Raw genomic sequence first — 22111 nt, 5'->3', positions numbered from 1 at the left:
GGCTACAGGAATTAAAATTGCACTATTCTGTAATGTCCATAGCCAGGAAGGGACTGCTGTTATGTTACTACATGGAGAAGCTGGTAAAATAACCAAAACATATCAGGATACTACTTAGGGAGTGCTGATGTCCATCGGCAGAAACTGATGTGCATTGGGACACCTTTGCCAGTCTCCTGTCACACTGCTTCACAATTCACTCACAACATTTCCTAGCCCCTCTGCTACACATCTAAGTATACATAAAATCATATAACATAGACCATGACAGAAGATTCCAGCCATTTTAGCTCACCAAATATTCTTCTGCTTGAGATCTCACAAAGTTTCTCTCAGTCAAAGCAAGTAATGCTATGCTCAGTCGGCAAACTGTATATGACCTGGGTGGAAGGAATAAGAGAGTTCCCAGGGCTGTGTCTGCTGTGATGATACCAAAAAACACTGGAAAACTAGTGTTGTGATACATTTTGAAGTACCGATGCTTGCCATGATAGTCCCCATAACTATAGTCCCAATGAGAACCCCCTAATGCTGACAGCCCCTTTTTAACACCTTTAATCAGCATCAAGTGCAGGTCTTTTGTAAAACTATCTGAGCTGCCCATTCAAGAGCAAGCCACTCCACACAAGGCATTACGGCAGGGAAAGTTCACAGCAATATAGCATTTTTTGAAAAAAGTCTCCCCTTCTCCCTTCATCCGCCAGCTTCATAAATACAGCTAAATTCAGAGAATGCAGGAAAGGCTGAAGAGGTGTTGGCAGATAATATTGTTATGCCTGCTAATAAAAAAGATTATATCCAGGTACTTTGACCCTGCAAGCCCAGGCACCACTACATTATTACTTGGGAAAAGCCCCTGAAAAGTGGAATTGGCTGCAGAATTAAGCCAGAGACTTTGCTTTGATCTGGATAAAAGAAGTTTCTGTAAAAGATGTGCTTGATGTTTGTGACTGCAGTGTGCGGTGAGTATGAGAAGCCAAGGAAGGTGGCTAGCTTAACAAGATGGCAGAGGGACTTGGACACCGAAGAAGGTGTGGAAATAGGAGGAAGGAATGTCAAAATCTAAGATACGCAGATGACGCTACAATACTATCAGAAAACTTCAAAGACCTGGACCGACTAGTAAGAAAGATCAAGGAAGAAAGTGCAAAGGCAGGCTTACTGTTGAAAATTAAGAAAACAAAAAGAATGACTACGGAGAATTTACACAAATGCAAGCTAGACAATTAAGAAATAGAAATGATAAAATAATTCTCCTACCTGGGATCAAGCATTGATAGCAATGGGGACTGCAGTCAGGAAAAGATTAAGAATGGGGAGGGCGGCTGTGAAAGAACTAGAAAAGATCCTAAAATGCAAAGATATAGAACTGAGCACCAAAGTTAAATTCATACAGGCCATTATATTCCCAATTACCATGGATGGATGTGAGAGCTGGACAGTCAAGAAACAGCAAGGAAATCCATTCCTTGGAGATGTGGGGCTGGAGGAGAGTGCCGAGGATCCCATGGACAGCCCAAAAAAGACAAATGGGCCCTAGACCAGATCAAGCCAGAAATGTCCTTGGAAACCAAAACGACAAAACCAAGGCGGTCATATTTTGGTGACATCATAAGAAGGCATGGCTCACTGGAAAAACAATAATGCTAGGAAAGGTGGAAGGAAGTAGGAAGAGAGGAAGGCTGCGTGCTAGATAGATGGACTCTATTAAGGCAGTCACAGGTATGACGCCCTTAATAATAATAATAGTAATAATAATAATAATAATAATCATCATCATCATCATCAGCTATATAAATAAAATGTAAATGTTCGTTTGTTCAAAATCTTAAATCTCCGAAAGTTCTTCACCAATTGCTTTGAAATTTTGACACAACGTTCCATTCAAATACATGCATGTTTTTATATACATATACCTACTGTGATATAGATGTCACACCTGTGCCAGGTAAAATATGTTTTTTTAAAAGAGCATCATCTGTTGGACGTTTGCAATCACCATCAACAAAGCTCAGGGCCAATCTTTGGAATTGTGCGGTTTAGATCTAAACACAGATTCCTTCTATGTTGTGTGTTCTAGAGTCGGCAAACTACACAATCTCTATATCTACACAGACAATGGAACAACAAAAAATATTGTATATCCAGAAGCATTGTGAAATTAAATATTTCAGAAACGTGCACTTTCTCTTTTCTTTCTTTTCCATTTAACCAGACTCAGCCACAGCAACGTGTGGTCGGGTACAGCTAATAATAGTAATAATAATAATAATAATAATAATAATGATAATGAGTTTGCAGGACCTGAGCAGAGCAGTGAAGGGCAGGAAATCTTAAAGATGTCTCATCTACAGGGTCGCTGTCGCTCAAGATTGACTTGAGGGTGGATAACAACAAAATGGGGTTAGAGTTTCACAACTAGAATGAAACACAAATAAAAACCTGCAAATTAGTATCATTGCAGAATGAAAGATACAAAATAAGGGACATTGTGCATACTTACGTAATTTATACCTATTTATTTATTTATTTATTTATTTATTTATTTATTTATTTATTAGTGAATAAATGGTTTATTCTAGCGGATTGCAGAATCCAGTTGCTCTCTGGTTGGGTTGCCTTAGGAAATAATTTGTTTAGCAGTTATATTTATCAAGGTCTGTGAAAACAGTTCTCTTCCTAATGTCCCAGTATTCCTTTTAGCCAGCTGAGAGGAATAAGTGAGTCACGTGTAAGATGACTAAAACCTGTTTTCTCTTCCCCTTGCAGGTTGCACGGTCTCAAGGAAGAGGGATTTTTCTCTTCCGGAAACTCAAGGATGTGATTGACTGGAGGAAGGTGAGATGCCTCCTCCTTCTCACCTCTCAGAAAGGGATTAGTTGGGAACAGCCCACCTTAAAACTTTGTTCGGTGAGCAGCATCTTGGCATCAGCTGCTAAAGGCTGGGGCCCCTGGTCTTTTTTACTTATAATAAATAAAATAATAATAAAATAAAACTTTTATTTATACCCCACTTTTTGTTAAAGCAATCAAAACGGTGTACAACAGTTAAAATAGTACATCCATATATACAAAGTATCCCCCCTTAAAAAAGATTAACCAATATAAGATTTAAAATTGCATAACTATGAAAAACCAGTGACAGTGGCAGAGTCATCACATATACGCGGGAGCCACATACTTATCAGTTACATCTGTGTATAGAGCTCCAATGTAGGCCACCCCACCTTGAGAGAGCCAATGGAGCTGAGAGCTTTGGGTCGCTTCCATGAAATTCTGTGACAGAATCTTGAAAAGCAGCTGGGTTCACCTTTTGCCACAAGAACAAGATGGAGTTTTAAGACACCCTGAAGACTAATTTCTTGATGCTATTTGCCATCAAATTTACTTTGACTTATAGTGACTCTATACTGAGACGCCCAAGAGCCCTTGCCATCAACCTGCAGCCTTGCAAACTCAGGGCCATGGTTTACTTGATTCAGTCAATCCATCAATAGTACCATCTCTCTCTTTTCTGACTGCCTTCCACTTGACTAAGCATTATGGTATTTCGGTCATATCATCTCATGGCATGGCCAAAGTACATCAGCCTCAATTTAGTCATCTTGGCTTCTAGGAAGAGTTCAGGCCTGCTTTGTTGTAGGGCCCATTCATTTAAAACATCAGCACAATAAATTTAGGGGAGGTGGTGTCCATAGCCGTCTTAGTCTATTGCTGCAAAACCAATACTTATTACTTATTAATATGTTGTGTTGTTCTTGTGTGCCCTTAAGTTGTTTTTCACTTATGGTAACCCTAAGGTGGACCTGTCACAGGGTTTTCTTTGTAGGATTTGTTCAAAGGAGGTTTGCTGTTGTCCTCCTTTGAGGCTGCAAGAGCATGACTTGTCCAAGTCACCCAAATGGTTTCTGTGGCCAAGCAAGGATTCGAACCTTGTTCCTTGAAGCGGCTTGGACGACGAACCTTGAAGCGGCTTGGACGACGGCTAGAGCGCAGGTGGCGGAAGACTCGACTCTTATCCGACAGAACTCGCCATAGGAACTTTCTTCGTTCCTATCGGGAGGCAATACGTGCAGCGAAGAGAGCCTTCTCCTCTGCACGTATTGCGTCTGCAGAGTCCCATCCAGCAGAGCTGTTTAAGGTGGTGAGGGAAATGACGCAGGTGCCCCCTGCGCCAAATCCCTTACTTAACCCGACGACGGCCTGCTGTGATGCGTTTAACGACTTCTTTGCAGACAAAATCTCTCAGATAAGAGCCGACTTAGATGCCACCGTTGAAACAGAGTCGACAGGCGAGGCGTCCAGTGACTCCGCTGATGTAGTTATACTGGATCAGCTCCAATCTGTGAGTACTGATGACGTGGACAAGCTGCTTGGTAAGGTGAGGAAGACAACTTGCCCTCTCGACCCTTGCCCATCATGGCTGGCCGTCCAGGAGGGGGGGGATGCATTGATGAGATTCCTCACGGATATCATCGGTGCATCCTTCAGGGAAGGACATGTTCCATCTTGTTTAAAGGAAGCGGCGGTTAGGCCACTCCTGAAAAAACCTTCCCTAGACCACCTGGATATGAGGAATTACAGTGGTACCCCGGGATACGAATGCGCCGCCTTACGAAATTTCCGGGTTACGAAAAAAATCTACTTAAAAAAACTGTTCCGCGTTACGAATGTTTTTTTGGGTTACGAAAAAACTTTTGGTGCTTTTCGGCGCTATTTCGCACCAAATCGCGGCTTTTCCCCATTAGCGCCTATGGCTTTTCGGCTTGCGAAAGCCTTTCGGGTTACGAAAGCGGCGGCGGAACGAATTATTTTCGTAACCCGGGGTACCACTGTATAGGCCGGTGTCATTGCTGCCATTCTTGAGCAAGGTGATCGAGAGGGCGGTTGCCCTTCAGCTCCAAGCTGTCTTGGATGAAACCGATTATCTAGACCCATTTCAAACTGGCTTTAGGACAGGCTTTGGGGTTGAGACTGCCATGGTTGCCTTGACCGACGATCTGCGTCTGAGCATTGACAGGGGGAGTGTGACCCTGTTGGTGCTCTTAGACCTCTCAGCGGCTTTTGATACTATAGATCATGGCATCCTCTTGGACCGCCTGAGGGGGTTAGGTATGGGGGGCACTGCTTTGCAGTGGTTCTGGTCCTTCCTCTCGGGCAGGTCTCAGAGGGTGCTACTCGGGGACTGTAGCTCCAGTAAGAGGTACCTCACTTGTGGGGTTCCGCAGGGGGCTATTTTGTTCCCGATGTTATTTAACATCTATATGAAGCCGCTGGGTGAGATAATACGGAGTCATGGTGCTGGGTGTTATCAGTACGCTGATGACACCCAAATCTATTTCTCCGTATCTCGTTCGTCGACCTCTAATTCCGATGGCATCTCTTCTCTCAATGAATGTCTTCAGGCGGTAATGGGCTGGATGAGGAAAAACAGATTGAAACTGAATCCAGACAAGACGGAGGTGCTCATGGTAGCGGCCCCGAAATCACAAATTGGGTTGCAACTTCCAGTCCTGGATGGGGTCACACTCTCCTCCAGCGACTGTGTTCGCAGTCTGGGGGTGCTCCTTGACTCGTTGCTCCTGATGACAAATCAGGTAAATGCGACGGCCAGGAGTGCCTGTTATCAGCTTCGGCTGATACGCCAGCTGCGCCCTTTTCTGGAAGTAAGGGATCTTGAGACGGTTGTGCACACACTGGTAACCTCACGCCTTGACTTCTGTAATGCGCTCTACATGGGGCTACCTCTGTGCTTGACTCGGAAATTACAGCTGGTTCAAAATATGGCAGCCAGGCTTGTCTCAGGAACATCTAGGAGGGACCACATTACTCCGGTTTTGAGGTCCCTCCACTGGCTGCCTATCAGCTTCCGGGCCCAGTACAAGGTGTTGGTTATCACCTTTAAAGCCCTAAATGGCTTGGTTCCAAGCTATCTCAGGGACCGCCTCCTCCCGTACAATCCTCCCTGTGCTCTCCGCTCCTCTGGGAGGAACTTACTACAGCCTCTAAAATCTAGGCTTGCAGCAACCTCCCAGAGGGCGTTCTCTGCTGTCGCCCCCAAACTCTGGAACGACCTGCCGGATGAGATCCGTCAGATAACATCATTAGACAGCTTTAAAAAAGCGGTCAAGACGGATCTCTTCCGGCAGGCCTTTCCAGATTAACCATCCGGCCCAGGTTCCCTGATTCCCTCATTACTCCCGTGGCCCCATCTTAGTGATGGTTGAGGAGCAACAGAGGGATATCAGGGTTTTTAGTTTAGTTTTTAATTGTTGTTTTTATGCATTGATATTGTGTTTTAATATGTTATACTGTTCAATACTGTCTTAAGGGGGGGAGGGATAAAGTGTTTTTAATTGTCATATTTTATATTTTACTGTTGTTAACCGCCCGGATTGGTTTGCCAGAGGGCGGTATACAAATAAATATTATTATTATTATTATTATTATTATTCTCCAGAATCTTAGTCCAACACTCAAACTACTATGCCACACTGGCTCTCTGTTAATATGTTATAGCATGCTATTAATATGTTATAGCATGTGCTTTGCGGACTGTAACCTGCTTCAATTTGGGCTTGAGTGAGGAGAGAAATTCTGGAATAGGTAGACTGATAGTGTGAGAAAAAGGAGTGTATCCCAGGTTGTTAGTACTTTGGGGAAAATAGGAAGACTGGATCTATCTCTTCCTCAGCAGAGTTTAGCAGAAGTAAGATGCCTCGATCTTCATACCTCCCTGGCTGAGACTGACTTAAGTTAAAATAAAATAAGCAGGCAATATCAGGTAGCAAACTAAAAAACATTACCAATTGCTTTTAGAAAGCACATCACTTGAAGTACCTACATCATAACTAAATGATAAAAAGATTGGGTAAAAGGAAGAGCTCCAGGGAGCATAAAACTTTGACTCACCACCTTGAATTTGAGAACAAAGAAAGGAGATTTTAAAAAGGAAGTAGCCAGAGAAGGGGGAGTTTTTATAGGACCACCAGCCCTAGACATTTTGGGGGTCACATGGTCTGGTTCTTTAGCCACACAAAGTATTTATGACCATACATTGCAACAGATAGAAGAGCAGACGGAAAAACCGTAACTAAAGAACTGAGGTTGAGTATGGTCATTTTGGGGCCCTATACTCTCCAAAATCCCCAGTTGTTCTAAAAGCAATGAAAGAATGCTTGATATTCTGACAGGTAGAAAGGTGTGCCTGTGTATTACTGGATCCTTCCACTGAATCAAGGAAGAGGTGCTTCTCCACTCAAGAGCAATGGATCAGTTCTGGAGGAGTTAGCAAGAGAAGAATTTAACAAGACTTTTTTATATATATACTTCTGGGTTCTCTTCTTTTTGATATAAGCAAGTCACCTGGTTTCTCTCGCAGGACGGCGGCCGCCTGGATGACCAGAAGGATGAAATCCCAGTAGAGAACTATGTGGCTCAGCGCTATATTGAGAACCCGTATTTAATAGGTGGTAAGCAGACAGATGGTTTTTATGCAAGGCAGGGGGAATGCCTGTGCTTGTCCTTAGTATGGAGATAAGCAGATCACTCCTCTTTGAGAAGTCAAAGAGAGACTTCTAGTAACAACTGTCTACAGTTGATATATATGTGTGTGTACCTTCAAGTTGCCTGTTGACTTACGATGACTCCATGAACTTCAAAGGGTTTTCTTAGGCAAGGAATTCTCAGGTATAGCTTTGTCAGTTCCTTCCTCTGAAGTATAGCCTCTAGTATTCATTGGTGGTCTCCCATCCAAGTAGAAACCAGAGCTGATCCTGCTTAGCTTACCAGATCAGATTAATCTGGTGCCTCAGCTATCATATTTTGAAAAACAAAAAAAGGGAGCACATTTACCGGCTGACTACTTCAAACTACTGACTGCTATGACGATTATCATTTTAAATACCTCTACTGAATAAATTGTTGCTATCATAAAGAGGACATGTATGGGGAAATGAAGACGTATGGCAACCCTAGTTGATAGCACACAACCTAATGGAGGGCCATGATTATTACAGCTCATATGACAAGCAAACAACTCTGTGTTGAAGAAGGGAGGACTAGGCAGCAAGCTATTACAGTTCTTTTATTTCTGATTATCTTTCACTTTTCTGCCCTTGTACCTGTGGTTTCATTTGTATAATGTTCTCTGATAACTATTTGTAGCAGTGATACAGCCGTGAGCAGCAACCTTAGAACTGACAGTCGATCTGCATTAATCCCTTGGGTTAGACCCTTTAACTCTTGAAAGGTGTAACTGTCTGCCTATCACTGTTTGTAGGTTAATTGAGGAGAACCCCATGTTATCTTTGGGACATGCAGGTACAAAGTGTTGGTCATTATCTTTAAAGCCCTACATGGTTTGGGTCTACGTTACCTATGGGACCGCTTCCTCCCATATTTTCCTCTCCATACACTAAAGTCCTCTGAGGGATATTTACTTCAACTGGCCAGGACTAGGCTGGCAACTGTCACTCACGGGACTTTTTCTTCAGCCGCCCCTAAATTGTGGAAGATATTTGACAGCTGAATATGCTATCTGAATTTTAAAAAGCATTAAAGACTAGTATGTGGTTTCCTTGATTGGGTTTATCCTGGTAGGCAGTGTATATTGCATTTCTATTTCTGTCTTGATTCAATCTTTAGTGTACTGCTGAGGTGTTGAGTCAGGTCAGTTTGTATGTATTATTTGATTCCATATTAGAAGTGTATGCTTCTTCTCTATTTGCCATTAACAGTATGATGTTTTTTTAATCCTCCTTTTTATTGCTGTTCACTTGATATGTTGTGAGATGCTGGAAAAGCTTTTATAGGAAAGTGACAAACAGAAAAACAGATTACCATAATTATGATGATGGTGATTTCTTCTGTTGCAGCTGTTTTCCAGCAGGCTTTGAATCACCGGGTTTTATTTCCTTGTATCATCATCATGAAGCAATCAGTGTATTATATGGTGCTTTCCATAAGAAAAAAGAAAAAGAGAAAAAGGTCTTTGCCCCGTGTTGCTTCCACCAGAGATGTAATCCCATTCTTTGTTGCTAGAGTATGAGGAATCAATAGTGCAGAGATGTTGCATCCTATAAAATAATTTCTCTTCGGTTCACAGGTCGGAAGTTTGACTTGAGGGTGTATGTCCTAGTAATGTCGGTGAGTGAGGAAACCTGGTCCCTCTAACCCCACTCCCTCAACCTGGCCAGTCGATGTGGATGGTGAAGGTACCTTTCACCACCAAAGTTTTCTTTTTCTTCCAGTATCTCCCTCTGAAAGCTTGGCTGTATCGGGATGGCTTTGCTCGCTTCTCCAATACGCGCTTCACTCTGAATACCATAGATGACCATTGTATCCTGACCTGTCTTCTTTTTGTATGGGCTGCTTGAACAGAGAATGTAGCCTTTCAGTGACTGGAGGAAGGCAGGGATATTTTGCCACAGGATGGCCCTCTGTTTAATATAGGGTGCCCAATGCAGAAGCTGCTCTGCTCAGGGCTGAAATGGTTGGTCAAGGGCAATAGTAGCATCTGAAGTTGGTAAATCTAAGCTACCGTATGGCAGCACTAAAACAGCCGTTCCTAACCCCTTCTGCTCTTTTAGGGCCACTGAAGATCGCAGTGAACATTATGCTTAATGTATCACTGCGTACGAAGTTTGGCCACAGGTCCATCTCTAGCAGCCTTTTCACTAAACAGTTATAGCACTTTGGTTCTGTTTTGAAACACTGAAGCTCTCTGCCTGATAATTCAAAATATTTCTCCCTAAATGGCAAATCCCAGGATTCCATAGGATTTATATATTTATAGGTTGAGTCTCCCTTATCCAAAATGCTTGGGACCAGAAGTATTTTGGATTTGTTCAGATTCTGGAATATTTGCATATACATAATGAGATGCCTTAGAATGGAACCCAAATCTAAATATGAAATTCATTTATGTTTCATATACACCTTATATACCTAACCTGAAGGTAATTTTATACTATTATTATTATTATTTGTATCAATGTTTTAAATAATTTTCTGCATGAAACAAAACCATCAAAAAGCAAAGGTGCCACTGTCTCGATCGCCCATCAGGAAGGGTTTGGATTTTGGAATATTTTAGAATTCAGAATTCTCTTCTTTTTTTTCAGGATGGGGCCCAAGGTGACCATGGATATTACCATGGCAGTTAAATTGGAATCAAAGTGCTATAGTTGTGCAGTGCAAAGAGCCCTAGTTCAGGATTATGTCTATAGTGAGTGCAGCATCTCTCCAGGGATTCAGACATGGATCATTCCTAGTCTTTTGTGCCACGCCATTTGGATGCAAAGCACGGAGCCTGTTTGCTCTGCCTCTGAGCTAACATGACCTTTGCCCATGAAAGCTGTGTGACTGATTTTTAAACAATCTAACTAGGTGTGCTGCAGAGGGAGGAACAGGATGAAGACACCAGGTGCAGGGAAGGCAGTTAGGTCCCATGGAGAATGGTCCTGAACCTACCCACCCGCACCAAGCTCCCACTTCCATCAAGAGGAGAGTGTCCATGGCTGTAATAGGAGCATCTTCTTTAGCACACAGCAAATTGGGGCGGAAAAGTCCGGTTTTTGTGCAGTACATGGTACTTCGAGTCCTGACCTGCCTTCCACTTCAGGATGTTAAAGAGAGACCCACAACTCTCAGTGACCCTTGTAACTATTATTTTAGGAATGGAAATGTTTTTTTTCTGATATTGTTTCTGGGTTGAAAAAGGACTTCCCCTACATTTGGGAAGACAAAGTCAGAGTGTTGTAGTGGTTTGACCATTGGACTACAATTCAGGGTTTGATTCCCTGCTCTGACATGGAAGTCACACACTCTCAGCCCCAGAACCCCCTGTGATAGGTTTGCCTTAGCGTTGCTATAAGTTGGAAACGACTTGAAGCCACACAACAAGAAGCATTTGGGAAACTGTTGGGAAGAATAATTTGGATTCTTATGGGAAATGTGCAAAAATCCTCCTAAGATTTTCCCACAGTTTTCCCCTAGAATTCAATTGTCCCAAAGTATTCTGGAGGATTTTTATGTTCAAAGAGACGTGAGGGTTTTTGCACAAAAACACAGTTTCTCTGCAGAAAATGTATTACCTGTGCAAGAAACATGTTTTGGTTTATTTCACTTTAAAATATCAATTTTTCTGTGCAGGAAATTGTCCAGATCAGTCCAGGATTCTTGAATGCAGGGGAAACACTGCTCAAAAATCAGTATGCAAAGAGTTCTTATAGCACCCTTAGACTAACCGAAAGAAAGAAGTTGGTCACATGAGCTTTTGTAGACTTCAGCCTACCTCCTCAGATGTTTGAGGAAGTAGGCTGAAATCTATGAAAGCTCATGCTACCAGGTTCTTTCAGTTAGCCTCAAAGATGCTACAATAATAATAAATAATTTAATTAAATTATTTATTTATTTAGCGCTGTAGATCTACAAGATTTCTTTGCATACTGATTTTCCAGACTAATACGGCTGGAACTTAGAATTCTGTTGCACAAAAATGTTCATTTTCTCCAGCAGTGAGGAGAAAACTACAATAATAATACATCTTTCATGAGCGGATGAAATAATCAAGGGTTGACAGCCCTGTGTTAAGTAAATTTTTGCCCCAAGGCCTTTCATATATGTTAGATAGAACAAGCCCAGATTCCCTGGTTCCTCAAAGACCCACCACAAGAAGCTACCACTCGTCTTGGCTTCCTTATTTTGCTAAATGTCAGCTCCACCTATTTGTCTCCATTTGTTATTTGAACTTGGCACTGTCAAGGGTATGGTTAAAAACATCTGATGCTATACCTGAAATGACTGAAGGTGTGCACTAATGCCACCTCTGCCCTGCAGCTCCTAAATGTGGGTGGGAAGTCTTGAGTCGAGAGAAGTCCTCCATCTCAGTGGACTCCATGACCACACCTTGATCTGAGTTTCACTCCTCCTACATATATACCCCAAAACATGCCTCTCTGCTATGGGGATTATATTTTCCCCTGCAAATAGAAGGCAACCTTTTACTTCTCTCTCTGTCCTCCATCTAGTGCTGTGGTCCCCAAACTTTGCTCTTTAGGGGATTTTGGACTTCAGCTCCCAGAATCCCAGACTATTGGCAAACATGGCTGAGGCTTCTGGGAGCTGAAGTCCAAAATCTCTTCAAGGGCACAGTTTGGGGACCATTGATCTAGTAGCTGAAGGTCTGTGATTAGTTAGGTGGGGAGGAGGAAAAATGAATTGGCAACTGGAGCCCACAGGGAGACTGTTTTTGGAGCCAAGTCCATCTTCTGCACTGAAAGCTTCCCTGTACAATCCTTACCTCTCTCTTCATGCCAGATGTTCATCTGACAAATGTAGCTGTGCAGAAGACGGCCCCTGACTACGATCCTGAGAAGGTGAGCAATGGTTTAATTTCATTTAAATGCCACCCCATCGCATCATGTTCCCTGGGCAGCTTATACGGTGAGAAGACATGAAGAGAGTTAAACATAAAAACAAATTTAAAACAAATTAATATCAAAGCAGCATCAACACAGAAATCCAACTCACAGAAATTAAAATGTAGATTTGAAAACTTTGAGGTGATTCAGGAATGACATCTCTGAAAGGCCCGATCTCTTTGTGTTATAAAGTTGTTTAGATGTGAAAGTGCATAGATCGAGTCATTGCTTATCAACTGGCTGCAACAAGAGCGAGAACTCAAAGGCAGACATTACCCTTTAACCATGTGTGTGTGCGTGCGCGCGCACACACATGCTTTCAAGTTGCTTGCCGACTTATGCTGATCTTGCATTACATGTGATTTTCTTAAGAGCTGGTTTTGCCAGCTCCTTTCTCTGAAATGCAGTGTATAGCACTTGGTATTAATTGGCAGACTTCCATCCAAGTACTGACCAGGCCAATGCGATTCCAGGTTACAGCAGTAGAAGTATAGAAACCACATCAATAGAACTAATAGTGCCACTTTATTCAGCTTTGATCAGCTTCACCTGGAATCCTGTGTCCAGTTCTGGACATTACAGTTCTTCAGAGCATTTCATCTAGGACAAGAAAATATACATGGGTTTGATGTACATAGGTTTGGGGGATGAGGTGGCTTAGTGGTTAAGACACCAGTTCTGATGATCCGAAGGTTGGAAGGCTGGCAGTTCAAGGCCCAAGCACCGCATGATGAGGTGAGCTCCTGTCACTAGTCCCAGCTTCTGCCAACCTAGCAGTTTGAAAGTTGAGATGGCCTTGGTCGCCTTAGTCGATGATCTCCATCTGGGCACCAACAGGGGAAGTGTGACCCTGCTGGTGCTCTTGGACTTCTCAGCAGCCTTCGATACCATCGACCATGGTATCCTTCTGGAACGCCTGAGAGAGTTGGGAATCGGAGGTTCTGCTTTGCAATGGTTCCGGTCGTACCTCTTGGGTAGATTCCAGATGATGTCGCTTGGGGACAGTTATTCGGCCAAGAGGGAGCTCAGGTCAGGCATCCCTCAAGGTGCGATTCTGTCCCCAATGCTGTTCAACATTTACAAGAAGCCACTGGGTGAGATCATCCGGAGACATGAGGCAGGGTGTTATCAGTACGCTGATGACACCCAAATATATTTCTCTATGTCTCAGACTGATGCAGTGACTAAGGAAGGCATCTCTCCTCTGAATGCCTGTCTTGAATTGGTAATGGATTGGATGAGGGAAAACAAACTCAAGTTGAATCCAGGTAAGACGGAGGTACTAGTAATAAGGACTCCCAATCCGGGAATGGAGTTATGTCAGCCAGTTCTGGATGCGGTCACACTTCCCCTGGAGGATTCTGTCCTCAGTTTGTGGGTGCTCCTAGACTCTTCTCACCATCTGATGGCTCAGGTGGATGCGACGGTCAGGAGCACTTGCTTTCAACTTCGGCTGATGCGCCAACTGCACCCCTTCCTGGGGCAGGAAGACCTTGAAACAGTAGTACATGCACTGGTAACCTCTCGGCTCGACTTTTGTAATGTGCTCTATATGGGGCTACCTCTGTGTCAAGTTCGGAAACTTCAACTGGTACAGACTATGGCAGCCAGGCTGGTTACTGGCACATCTAGATTTGCCCACATCACACCAGTTTTAAAATCCCTTCACTGGCTGCCTGTTAGTTTCAGGGCAAAATACAGTGTTGGTTTTAACCTTTAAAGCCCTAGATGGCTTGGGTCCTGACTTCTTGTGGGAGCGCTTTCTCCCATATCATCCTCCCCACACGCTTTGTTCTGCTGGGAAGAATCTGCTTCAACCAAAGAGGACTAGACTTCCAGCACTGACCCAGTGTTCCTTTTCAGCGGTTGCTCCTAGACTCTAGAACGACCTGCTGGACGAGATCCGTCAGATTACCACTCTGGAAACCTTTAAGAAGGCTATTAAAATGGATCTCTTCCGGAAGGCCTTTCCAGACTAGGTCCACCTCTATTTTCCTGCCTCCCCCCCTTCCACTTCTCTCCCCTTTTCTCCATCCCTTTTTCCATCCTATCTGGTCCCCGCTATACATTTCTTTTTTACAAATCTTCCACTGATTTTAACTGTGATTTTATACTATTGTTTTAATATCTTTCTGGTTTAATCTCTTTTTAGTATTACTATGTTTTTATACTGGGGGGGGGGGGGAGGGATAGGGTTTTTTAGAATTTTTACTGTATCTTTTTTTATTGTTGTAATCTGCTTGGATTCCAAGTGATTAAGCGGAATATAAATAAATATTATTAAGTAGATAAATAGGTATCACGGAGTAGTCTTTGGACAACACTGGCTCTTTGGCTTAGTAACGGCTGTGAGCGCTGCCCCCTACAGTCAGTTACGACTAGACATTCATCTCAAGGGGAAACCTTTAACCTTTACCTTTTACCTTTTTGATTCCAGTTAGATCTCACAGCAGTCCAGGGAGTTGCTTGAATAAGTGTGGGATTAGAACACAGGACTAAGTCAAGTGCTCACTACACTACAACACTGCGTCTGTTTCTTTTTTGGAGGGCAGGGCTGCAAGTGGATGATCCAGAAGTTCCGCCTCTTCCTGACGGCCAAGCATGGCGCAGAAGCTGTGGAGATCCTCTTTTCCAAGATGGACAACATTTTTATCAAGAGCCTCCAGAGTGTCCAGAAAGTGATCATCAGTGACAAGCACTGCTTTGAGCTCTACGGTTACGACATCCTGATTGACCAGGACCTCAAGCCGTAAGGAGGAGGGAAATGGGGAGCCTGGGTGAACTGGTGGGGGGGGGGGGGCAGGCCTGGGAGGAACTGGTGTTGCAGGAGTAAATGGATAGAACAACTTTGGAAGAAAGGAATAACAGATAACACCAACAATAGTAATAGCAGTGTTGATGACAATGTTTATTTATAATGCCCTTTTCACCAAAGGGCAGAACATCAGACATATATAATTAAAGATTGAAACAATAGAACACCTCACTACAATATACTAAAATAATATACTAATATTTGTAGTTGTGTGCCTTCAAGTCATTTCCAACTTCTGGCTACCTTATTACAGGGTTTTCTTGGCATGTTTCTTCAGAGGAGGTTTGAAGTTGCCATTGTCATCCTCTAAGGCTAAGAGGGTGTGACTTGCCCATGGTGACCCAGTGGGTTTCCATGACACATCCGGGGTTTGAACCCTGGTCTCCAGAGTTGTAGTCCAACACTCAAACTGCTACACCACAAAGTCTCCTAAAAATATACTTAAAACAAAATCGTCATCAGTTGCTACCCACCTAAGCCACCTTAGCTACACTAAGCAGCTTAATCTGTTGAATCAAAGAGGAGGGTCTTCAGCCTTTTAGGAAATTGTGTAAGATCCTTCTCCAGCTGGAGGTGCAAAGGAAGACTGTTCCATAAATGCAGAGCCAGATCCTGAAAAGCTCCCAGCCTTGATAGAGCTATACGCATCAGTGGTACCGCCAATAATCCTTCGCCTGTAGACTTTAAATTCCTAGACGGGACATACCATGCTAGCCGAGGTGCCAGATACCAGGAGAGGTTAAAGCACAGGGCCTTAAATACCAGGACCAAAAGCTTATAATGATCCCTGGCCCAAACTGGTAGTGGAGAAATCTACGAGGGGCAGAAATATGGGAGTATTTAAGGAGATTTAAAATAACCCAAACAGCACTGTTCTGGATTAAAACCAAAGGAGTAAGGGAACAGGAGGGCAAATCTGCCAGTAGGCTTTTTCTAGTGTGACAATTGCCAACTCAAGGACCTTGAGATACGTTGGATGACAAACCCCATCATTCCTAATAACTATGGGCAGTAGCCAGTGTTGCCTGAGAATGATAGGAGTTGTAGTCCAACATGTTTGGAGGGTGTCCAGTTGGGAAAGGCTGAACTAGCATTTGTCCAGGATGCATTGATTTGTCTGTTTACCAGCACCACACAAAATAGTTTTGCCTGTTATAACAACCACCAAGATCCTGCATGCGCGCATAGCTCTGCATGTGTCAGTTCACGTCCTACCACCACCTGGCAGTTTTGAAACCCTCCTATTGCCCCTTACCAGGGAGGGAGGGAAGACAATTCAGACTGTAAGAGAAGCAGCTAGTCTCAGCTGTTAGAAGTGCAGGGAAGGAATGAGGGTGATGAACCAGAAAAAAAAGAGCATTGCAGAGACCCAACACTGAAAATCATTCCCACCTAGAGATCTTCCATTTGCTGTGCTCACCTTCCCTTGGGAACTTCACCTGGAGGCCTAAACTGTCTCTCTAAATAGTTTTTGTGGGGTTTTCAGGCTATGTGGCCATGTTCTAGAAGAGTTTTCTTCCTGGTGTCTCTCTAAATGCTCAGTTGAAGTTGTAAGTTGCAGCAGTGCTAGCAATTTGGCAACTGAAGGAATATTTCACTTGGAGGGGCAAGAATTCTTATTTGGGGTGCAATCCCTCCTTTTGTCCTCACTCCACCATAGCTACACCTATCAGCAGAACAGTGATCTCTTTAATCCAGTGTTCTGTGCTTTGCCTAGCACAAACTCCAGAGTTTCCTTGAGTTCTTTTCCAGTCTTGCTATCGAGATCCTTGCTTAAGAGATGTCAGGGACTGAACTGAGGCGTTCTGCATGCAAAACAAGGGGTGCACCATTCAAACTGTGGCTCCATTCAGTGTATTTCCAATTTGAAACTGCCATGTAAACTTCTTCCAGGCACAGAGCATACTGCAGCCTATCAAGCTTTCCTTTCAATAATTGCAGGGGTGGGAATAGGATGTCTCTCCATATGTTGTTGAACTTAACTCCCACTGTTCCCTACTATTGGCTATGCTGGCTAGGGCTTCTGGGGCTTGCAATCCCCCAGCCTCTGGAGGGCTGCATGGTTCCCACCCCTGCAGCAGCAGGAAAATACATTTCTTCTCAATCTGGGAAGCAGCCAAAGCCCAAACCAAAGATTACTTGAAATACTGTCATTTAGAGAGAAAACACTATGTCTCAGGTCCAGCTTTTAAAATAGAAAACATGGACTTTCTTAGATGGGTAGAACATTGTTTTAGGTACACATGGCTCTATAGTGTCTCAGGAAGCCAACAAGAAGAGAGCTACCATCCACAAATGTTCAGGCCCAACAAAGTTCACTAGTTTTTAAGCTGCCACAAGAGTCCTTGTTTTTACCCAAAAAATTATTCCCATCATCAGTCTCAAAGGATGCCAGAAATGAAAGAGAAGAATGGCAAGCATCTTAACGTCAAAGCAGAGATAAAAAGGAATGGTGTTTGTACTGATATATGATGAACTCAGATAACCAAAGAAAAATTGTATGGTAGAAGGTACATTTTGATCACATCTTTGCTGCAGACTTAACAGCCTGTATACATCTACTCGGAAGTAAGTCTCACTGAATTCACTGGAGCTTCTTTCGAGGTCTGCTACGCCTAGAGCCACCGGCACATGCCATTTCACCTCAACATTAGGAGGAACTTCCTGACAGTAAGGGCTGTTCAACAGTGGAACACATTCCCTTGGAGTGTAGTGGAGTCTCCTTCCTTGGAGGTCTTTAAGCAGAGGCTGGGTGGCCATCTGTCAGCGATGCCTTGATTGAGAGTTCCTGCATGGCAGAATGGGGTTGAACTGGATGGCCCTTGCGGTCTCTTCCAACTCTACAATTCTATGATTCTAGGTAAATGGGGATAGGATTATAGCCTTAGGCTTTTTAAAACCTGTCGAACTGCCCTGAACCTTCAAGCAAGCATCAATTGAGAAGTTGTAGGTATCAGAACTTTCTGTACTGCTCTTACCAGGAATCTTTGGGGATGAAACAGTTTGGAGTCTTGTTTTTGTTTGTAGGGGTAAATGTAGCTTAGAACCAGGGTAGAATACTGCAGTGGATCTAGAGGCCAATTCCATGGCCTGAGACACTTTTGGGGGCTCATGGACTGCTGAAAGGGAGAGACTTAGGGAGCTCCTCTGGAGCATCTCCAGAGGAAGGTGACCCCAATGGTGAAAGGTCTGGAAACCATGACAAGAAGAGACTTAGGGAGCTGGGTCTGTTCAGCTTGGAGACTAGAAGGTTAAGGGGTGATATGATAGCCTTTCTTAAGTATTTGAAGGGGTGTCACATTGAGGATGGAGCTAGCTTGTTTTCTGCTGCTCCAGAGAATAAGACACGGGAGCACTGGATTCAAACTACAGGAAAAAAGATTCCACCTCAGCCTTAGGAAGAACTTCCCGACAGCAGGAGCTGTTTAACAGTGGATGATGCTGCTCCCTCGGAGTGCGGTGGAGTCTCCTTCTTTGCAGGATTTTTTTTAAAACAGAGGCTGGATGGCCCTTGGGGACATTGGACAAGTTGCATTGTCTCTGCCTGAGAGGAGAGCAGGGCTAGTAAGTCTCCTTGCCACCTGAACAAAAATCCTAAAAGAGGGTTGCCATGTCAGAAGTGACTCGTGTTGGAAGTAGAGACTGCATCAGTGCTTGTCTTTATGATAACGGGGAGTAGAGAGAGATTGGAGGCACTCAACATCACCATCCACATTGCACAACAATAGCAGGTTGATCCCACTTTAATTACCAGCGCTTCAGTGAAATCGGGGTTTGTAGTATGTGGGGTCCCTAGAATAATTGAGTCTGCTTGCCTGAACCAGAGCACTAGATCCCTCTGACAGAGAATTCCAAACACTGCATGAAACTACATGGAGCCATGGCAGTTGAAGTAGTGTCAAACTGCTATAATCCCATTGTGGGAGAAAGGCAGAATATAAATCTTTGAGATAATAAATTATGCAGTGTGGCTACACACGCACAATTGTGCAGAGGTGGTCTGATTTGGCACTCCTGGGAGGTTCCGAAAGTAGCATTTACCTTTTCTTCCTTTGCTTTTTTTCTTGCCAGAAAAGAGGGGTCCATGGAGTTCTGGAAGGATCTAGGGCCACAAGAACAGCCTTGGGGCCACATGTTGCCCCACAGCTGCAATTTGCCCATCCTTGGAGTAGGAGGAAATCTGAAGTTCATTCTTTTTTGGACAGTGACTTGAATTATCCCCAGCAAGAAAAAATGAAAAAGGAGGAGAGAAATGATCAGTGAGTTAGAAACAGACTTTTCTTGCCTCCTCCTTGTGCTCATCTTGTTTCTTGACAAGGAAAGCTGACATAGTAGAAGTGAGACCTGCTGCGCTCCTTCAACCTTCTTGGTCTTGCTCCCTCTTCTGGGCTCTCTCCCTCTTGTAGTTGCTGCTTCAATTAGCGCCCTTGGTGGCTTCTCAGCCTGGCTCTCGTGCCTCCATCACTGCCCTGGGGACCACTTTATTGGAAGGAGACGATGAGCCAGACGCCAAGCAGCCACTGTCTGGAGCAGTCGGGCCTGAGCTCTGCCCTCCCGTCTGCTGTGCCTAGAGCCACCGACGCATGCCTTGTCACCGTACAGAATTTGAGGCTTCAAAGCAGGCACTTTGCAGTACAACTGTCTGGCTTTCTTGGTTGTTTCCCTGAACACCTCTGGGCAGTTATCAAAGAGTGGCTGTTTTAATCTGTTTCAGTATAAAAAGGAAGAGCCGGTATAGTGTAGTGGATCACAGAAATCATAGAGCTGGAAGAGACCCCAAGAGCCATCCGAAACAACCTCCTGCCATGCAGGAATACACAAAGCACCCCCAACAGATGGTCATCCAACCTCTGTTTAAAAACCTCCAAAGAAGGAGACTCCACCACCCTTCAAGGGAAGATGTTCCACTGTCAAATAGCTCTTACTGTCAGGAAGTTCTTCCTAATGTTGAGCTGGAATCTCTTTTCCTGTAGTTTGAATCCATTGCTCTGGGTCCTGGTCTCTGGAGCAGCAGAAAACATGCTTGTTCCTTCCTCAATATGGCATCCCTTCAAATATTTAAACAGGACTATCTTATCACCTCTAAATCCTATCTTCTCCAGGCTAAACATCCCCAGCTCCCTAAGTGTTGACTAGGACTTCAGGAGAGCAGGGTTCAAATTCCCATTCTTCAGTGGAATTTGACAAGGCAAGTAATACCCTCCCTCAACTTTGAAAGAAATCAATGGTAAAACTGTCTCTGATTAAGACTACATCTGCACTGCAGAAATAATCCAATTTGACACCACTTAAATTGCCAGAGCTCAATGTTGTTTAATTATGGGATTTGTAGTTTGTTGTGGCACCAGAACTCCCTGATGGAGAAGGCTAAATGTCTTGCAAAGCTACAGTCCCCAGAATCCTATCGCATTGAGCCATGGCAGTTAAAGTGGTGTTAACCTGGATTATTTCTTCATTGTGGATGCAGCCTAATTTTTACAGAAAAACCTGTACATAAGAGTTGACTTGAAGGCACATAGCAACGGAGGGTGTGCTGTAACAGTTTAAGTGTCAGACTAGGGCTCTGGAAGTCCTGAATGCCCTCTCAGCCATGAAAATGCACTGGGAGACCTTGGGCAAGGCCCCCGCTCTGAGGCTCAGAGTCACTTGTCCAAGGTCTCCCAGTGCATTTTTGACTACATGGCAAGAGGAGGATATGAATTCTGGTGTGTCTCCCCCCCCCCAAAAAAAAAACAACTTTGCTTGGTTATATTACTGCAAAGACCAAAACAACTGCACACCCATTTTCTCTGTAAGCTTCAAGCTTCTAAGAGCAAATGGAGGACATAGTTCCTGCTGTCCCTAATCAGTCTTTCCATTCTGCTTGGCAGGTGGCTTCTAGAGGTGAATGCTTCCCCTTCTCTCACTGCCAGCAGCCAGGAGGATTACGAACTCAAGACCAGCCTTCTGGAGGACACACTGAACATAGTGGACATGGAAGGCAGGTGAGTGGAACCGGGGGGTGGGGGGGGGATGTTTACAATGCAAGCCTTGTCTTGCTTAGATCTGTTCATGTGATTTAAGTAAAATGAAAGATACATTAGTACAGATGTGAATAAAATGGAAGGCCTGGGTTGCATGCTTGGAGAATACAATACATGCTTTTTATTTTACTTGGACATACATTCACGTAGCCCTGTCAGATTGCCTTTTCCTTTGTTCAGATGGTGGCACAATCGGACTCTGTTTTGTGTAAATGAGATGCATGAAGCATGTTAAGAAAGTAATAGTTTCCTCCAGCCCCTCCAGGATCTGACCTTAAGACAACACAGTAAATGAGGCCCAGAGCACCATTCTGCTCCATCCTCTTTTGCCCCTGGGGAAGACCTCCCTGTTCCCCAGGGCAAGAAGGATAGGTCTGGCTCCTTTTCTGCATTAGTCCTCCACACGGGGAGGGAGTTGCCCAGCCTCTTGTTCTGCACGGACATCTTGTTCCTCCCAGCCTTCTGCTGAGCCAAACATTATTTGTCTCTCTCTTCCACTCCCTTCAAGGGGCTCATGACAATTAACGTTCCAGGAAGGCAGTGTCACTGTTCCAGGCCCTGATTCCCCAAAGGTTATCAGTGAACCACACATCCAATTTTCTGTATTCTCAGTTGGTACACTGGTGCACTAAACTCAAAGTGGAGAGAGATGGCAAAACAGCACCCTCAGACACAAAGGGCAAACGTTTCACTTTCCTGACCACATCACCTGCATCCCATCCTGATCCTTTGACTCTCCAGACCTTGGAATATAGCTGGGAAGTGGAACTTTTCCCAGCCATCCTCCCAAGCCACCTTGTTCTGGAAAGGTATCCAGGTCATGGACTGCAAAGAAAGGAGATCCCTCC

The 22111-nt window shown here is 44.0% G+C and overlaps 1 protein-coding gene across 5 annotated transcripts in view; it reads left to right on the top strand.

The window, feature by feature from the left end:
- Positions 1-22111, top strand: part of TTLL9 (tubulin tyrosine ligase like 9) — a 52957-nt gene that overhangs the window by 28336 nt on the left and 2510 nt on the right. For 4 of the 5 annotated variants that reach the window (XM_089513460.1, XM_089513456.1, XM_089513458.1 and 1 more), the window contains 7 exons: positions 2770-2910; positions 7382-7472; positions 9107-9147; positions 9252-9339; positions 12322-12380; positions 14978-15174; positions 21111-21224. In XM_089513460.1, the coding sequence (XP_089369586.1) occupies positions 2770-2910; positions 7382-7472; positions 9107-9147; positions 9252-9339; positions 12322-12380; positions 14978-15174; positions 21111-21224 (731 nt within the window). The remainder of the gene's footprint in view (positions 1-2769; positions 2911-7381; positions 7473-9106; positions 9148-9251; positions 9340-12321; positions 12381-14977; positions 15175-21110; positions 21225-22111) is intronic. The other variant, XM_089513457.1, reaches the window with a different exon arrangement.

The sequence above is a fragment of the Sceloporus occidentalis genome, unplaced genomic scaffold, assembly GCF_023333645.1.
Source record: "Sceloporus occidentalis isolate IW3139 unplaced genomic scaffold, rSceOcc1.0.p SCAF_3, whole genome shotgun sequence".
NCBI classification, from domain to species: Eukaryota; Metazoa; Chordata; class Lepidosauria; order Squamata; family Phrynosomatidae; genus Sceloporus; species Sceloporus occidentalis.
This window is presented reverse-complemented; position numbering and strand designations above follow the sequence as displayed.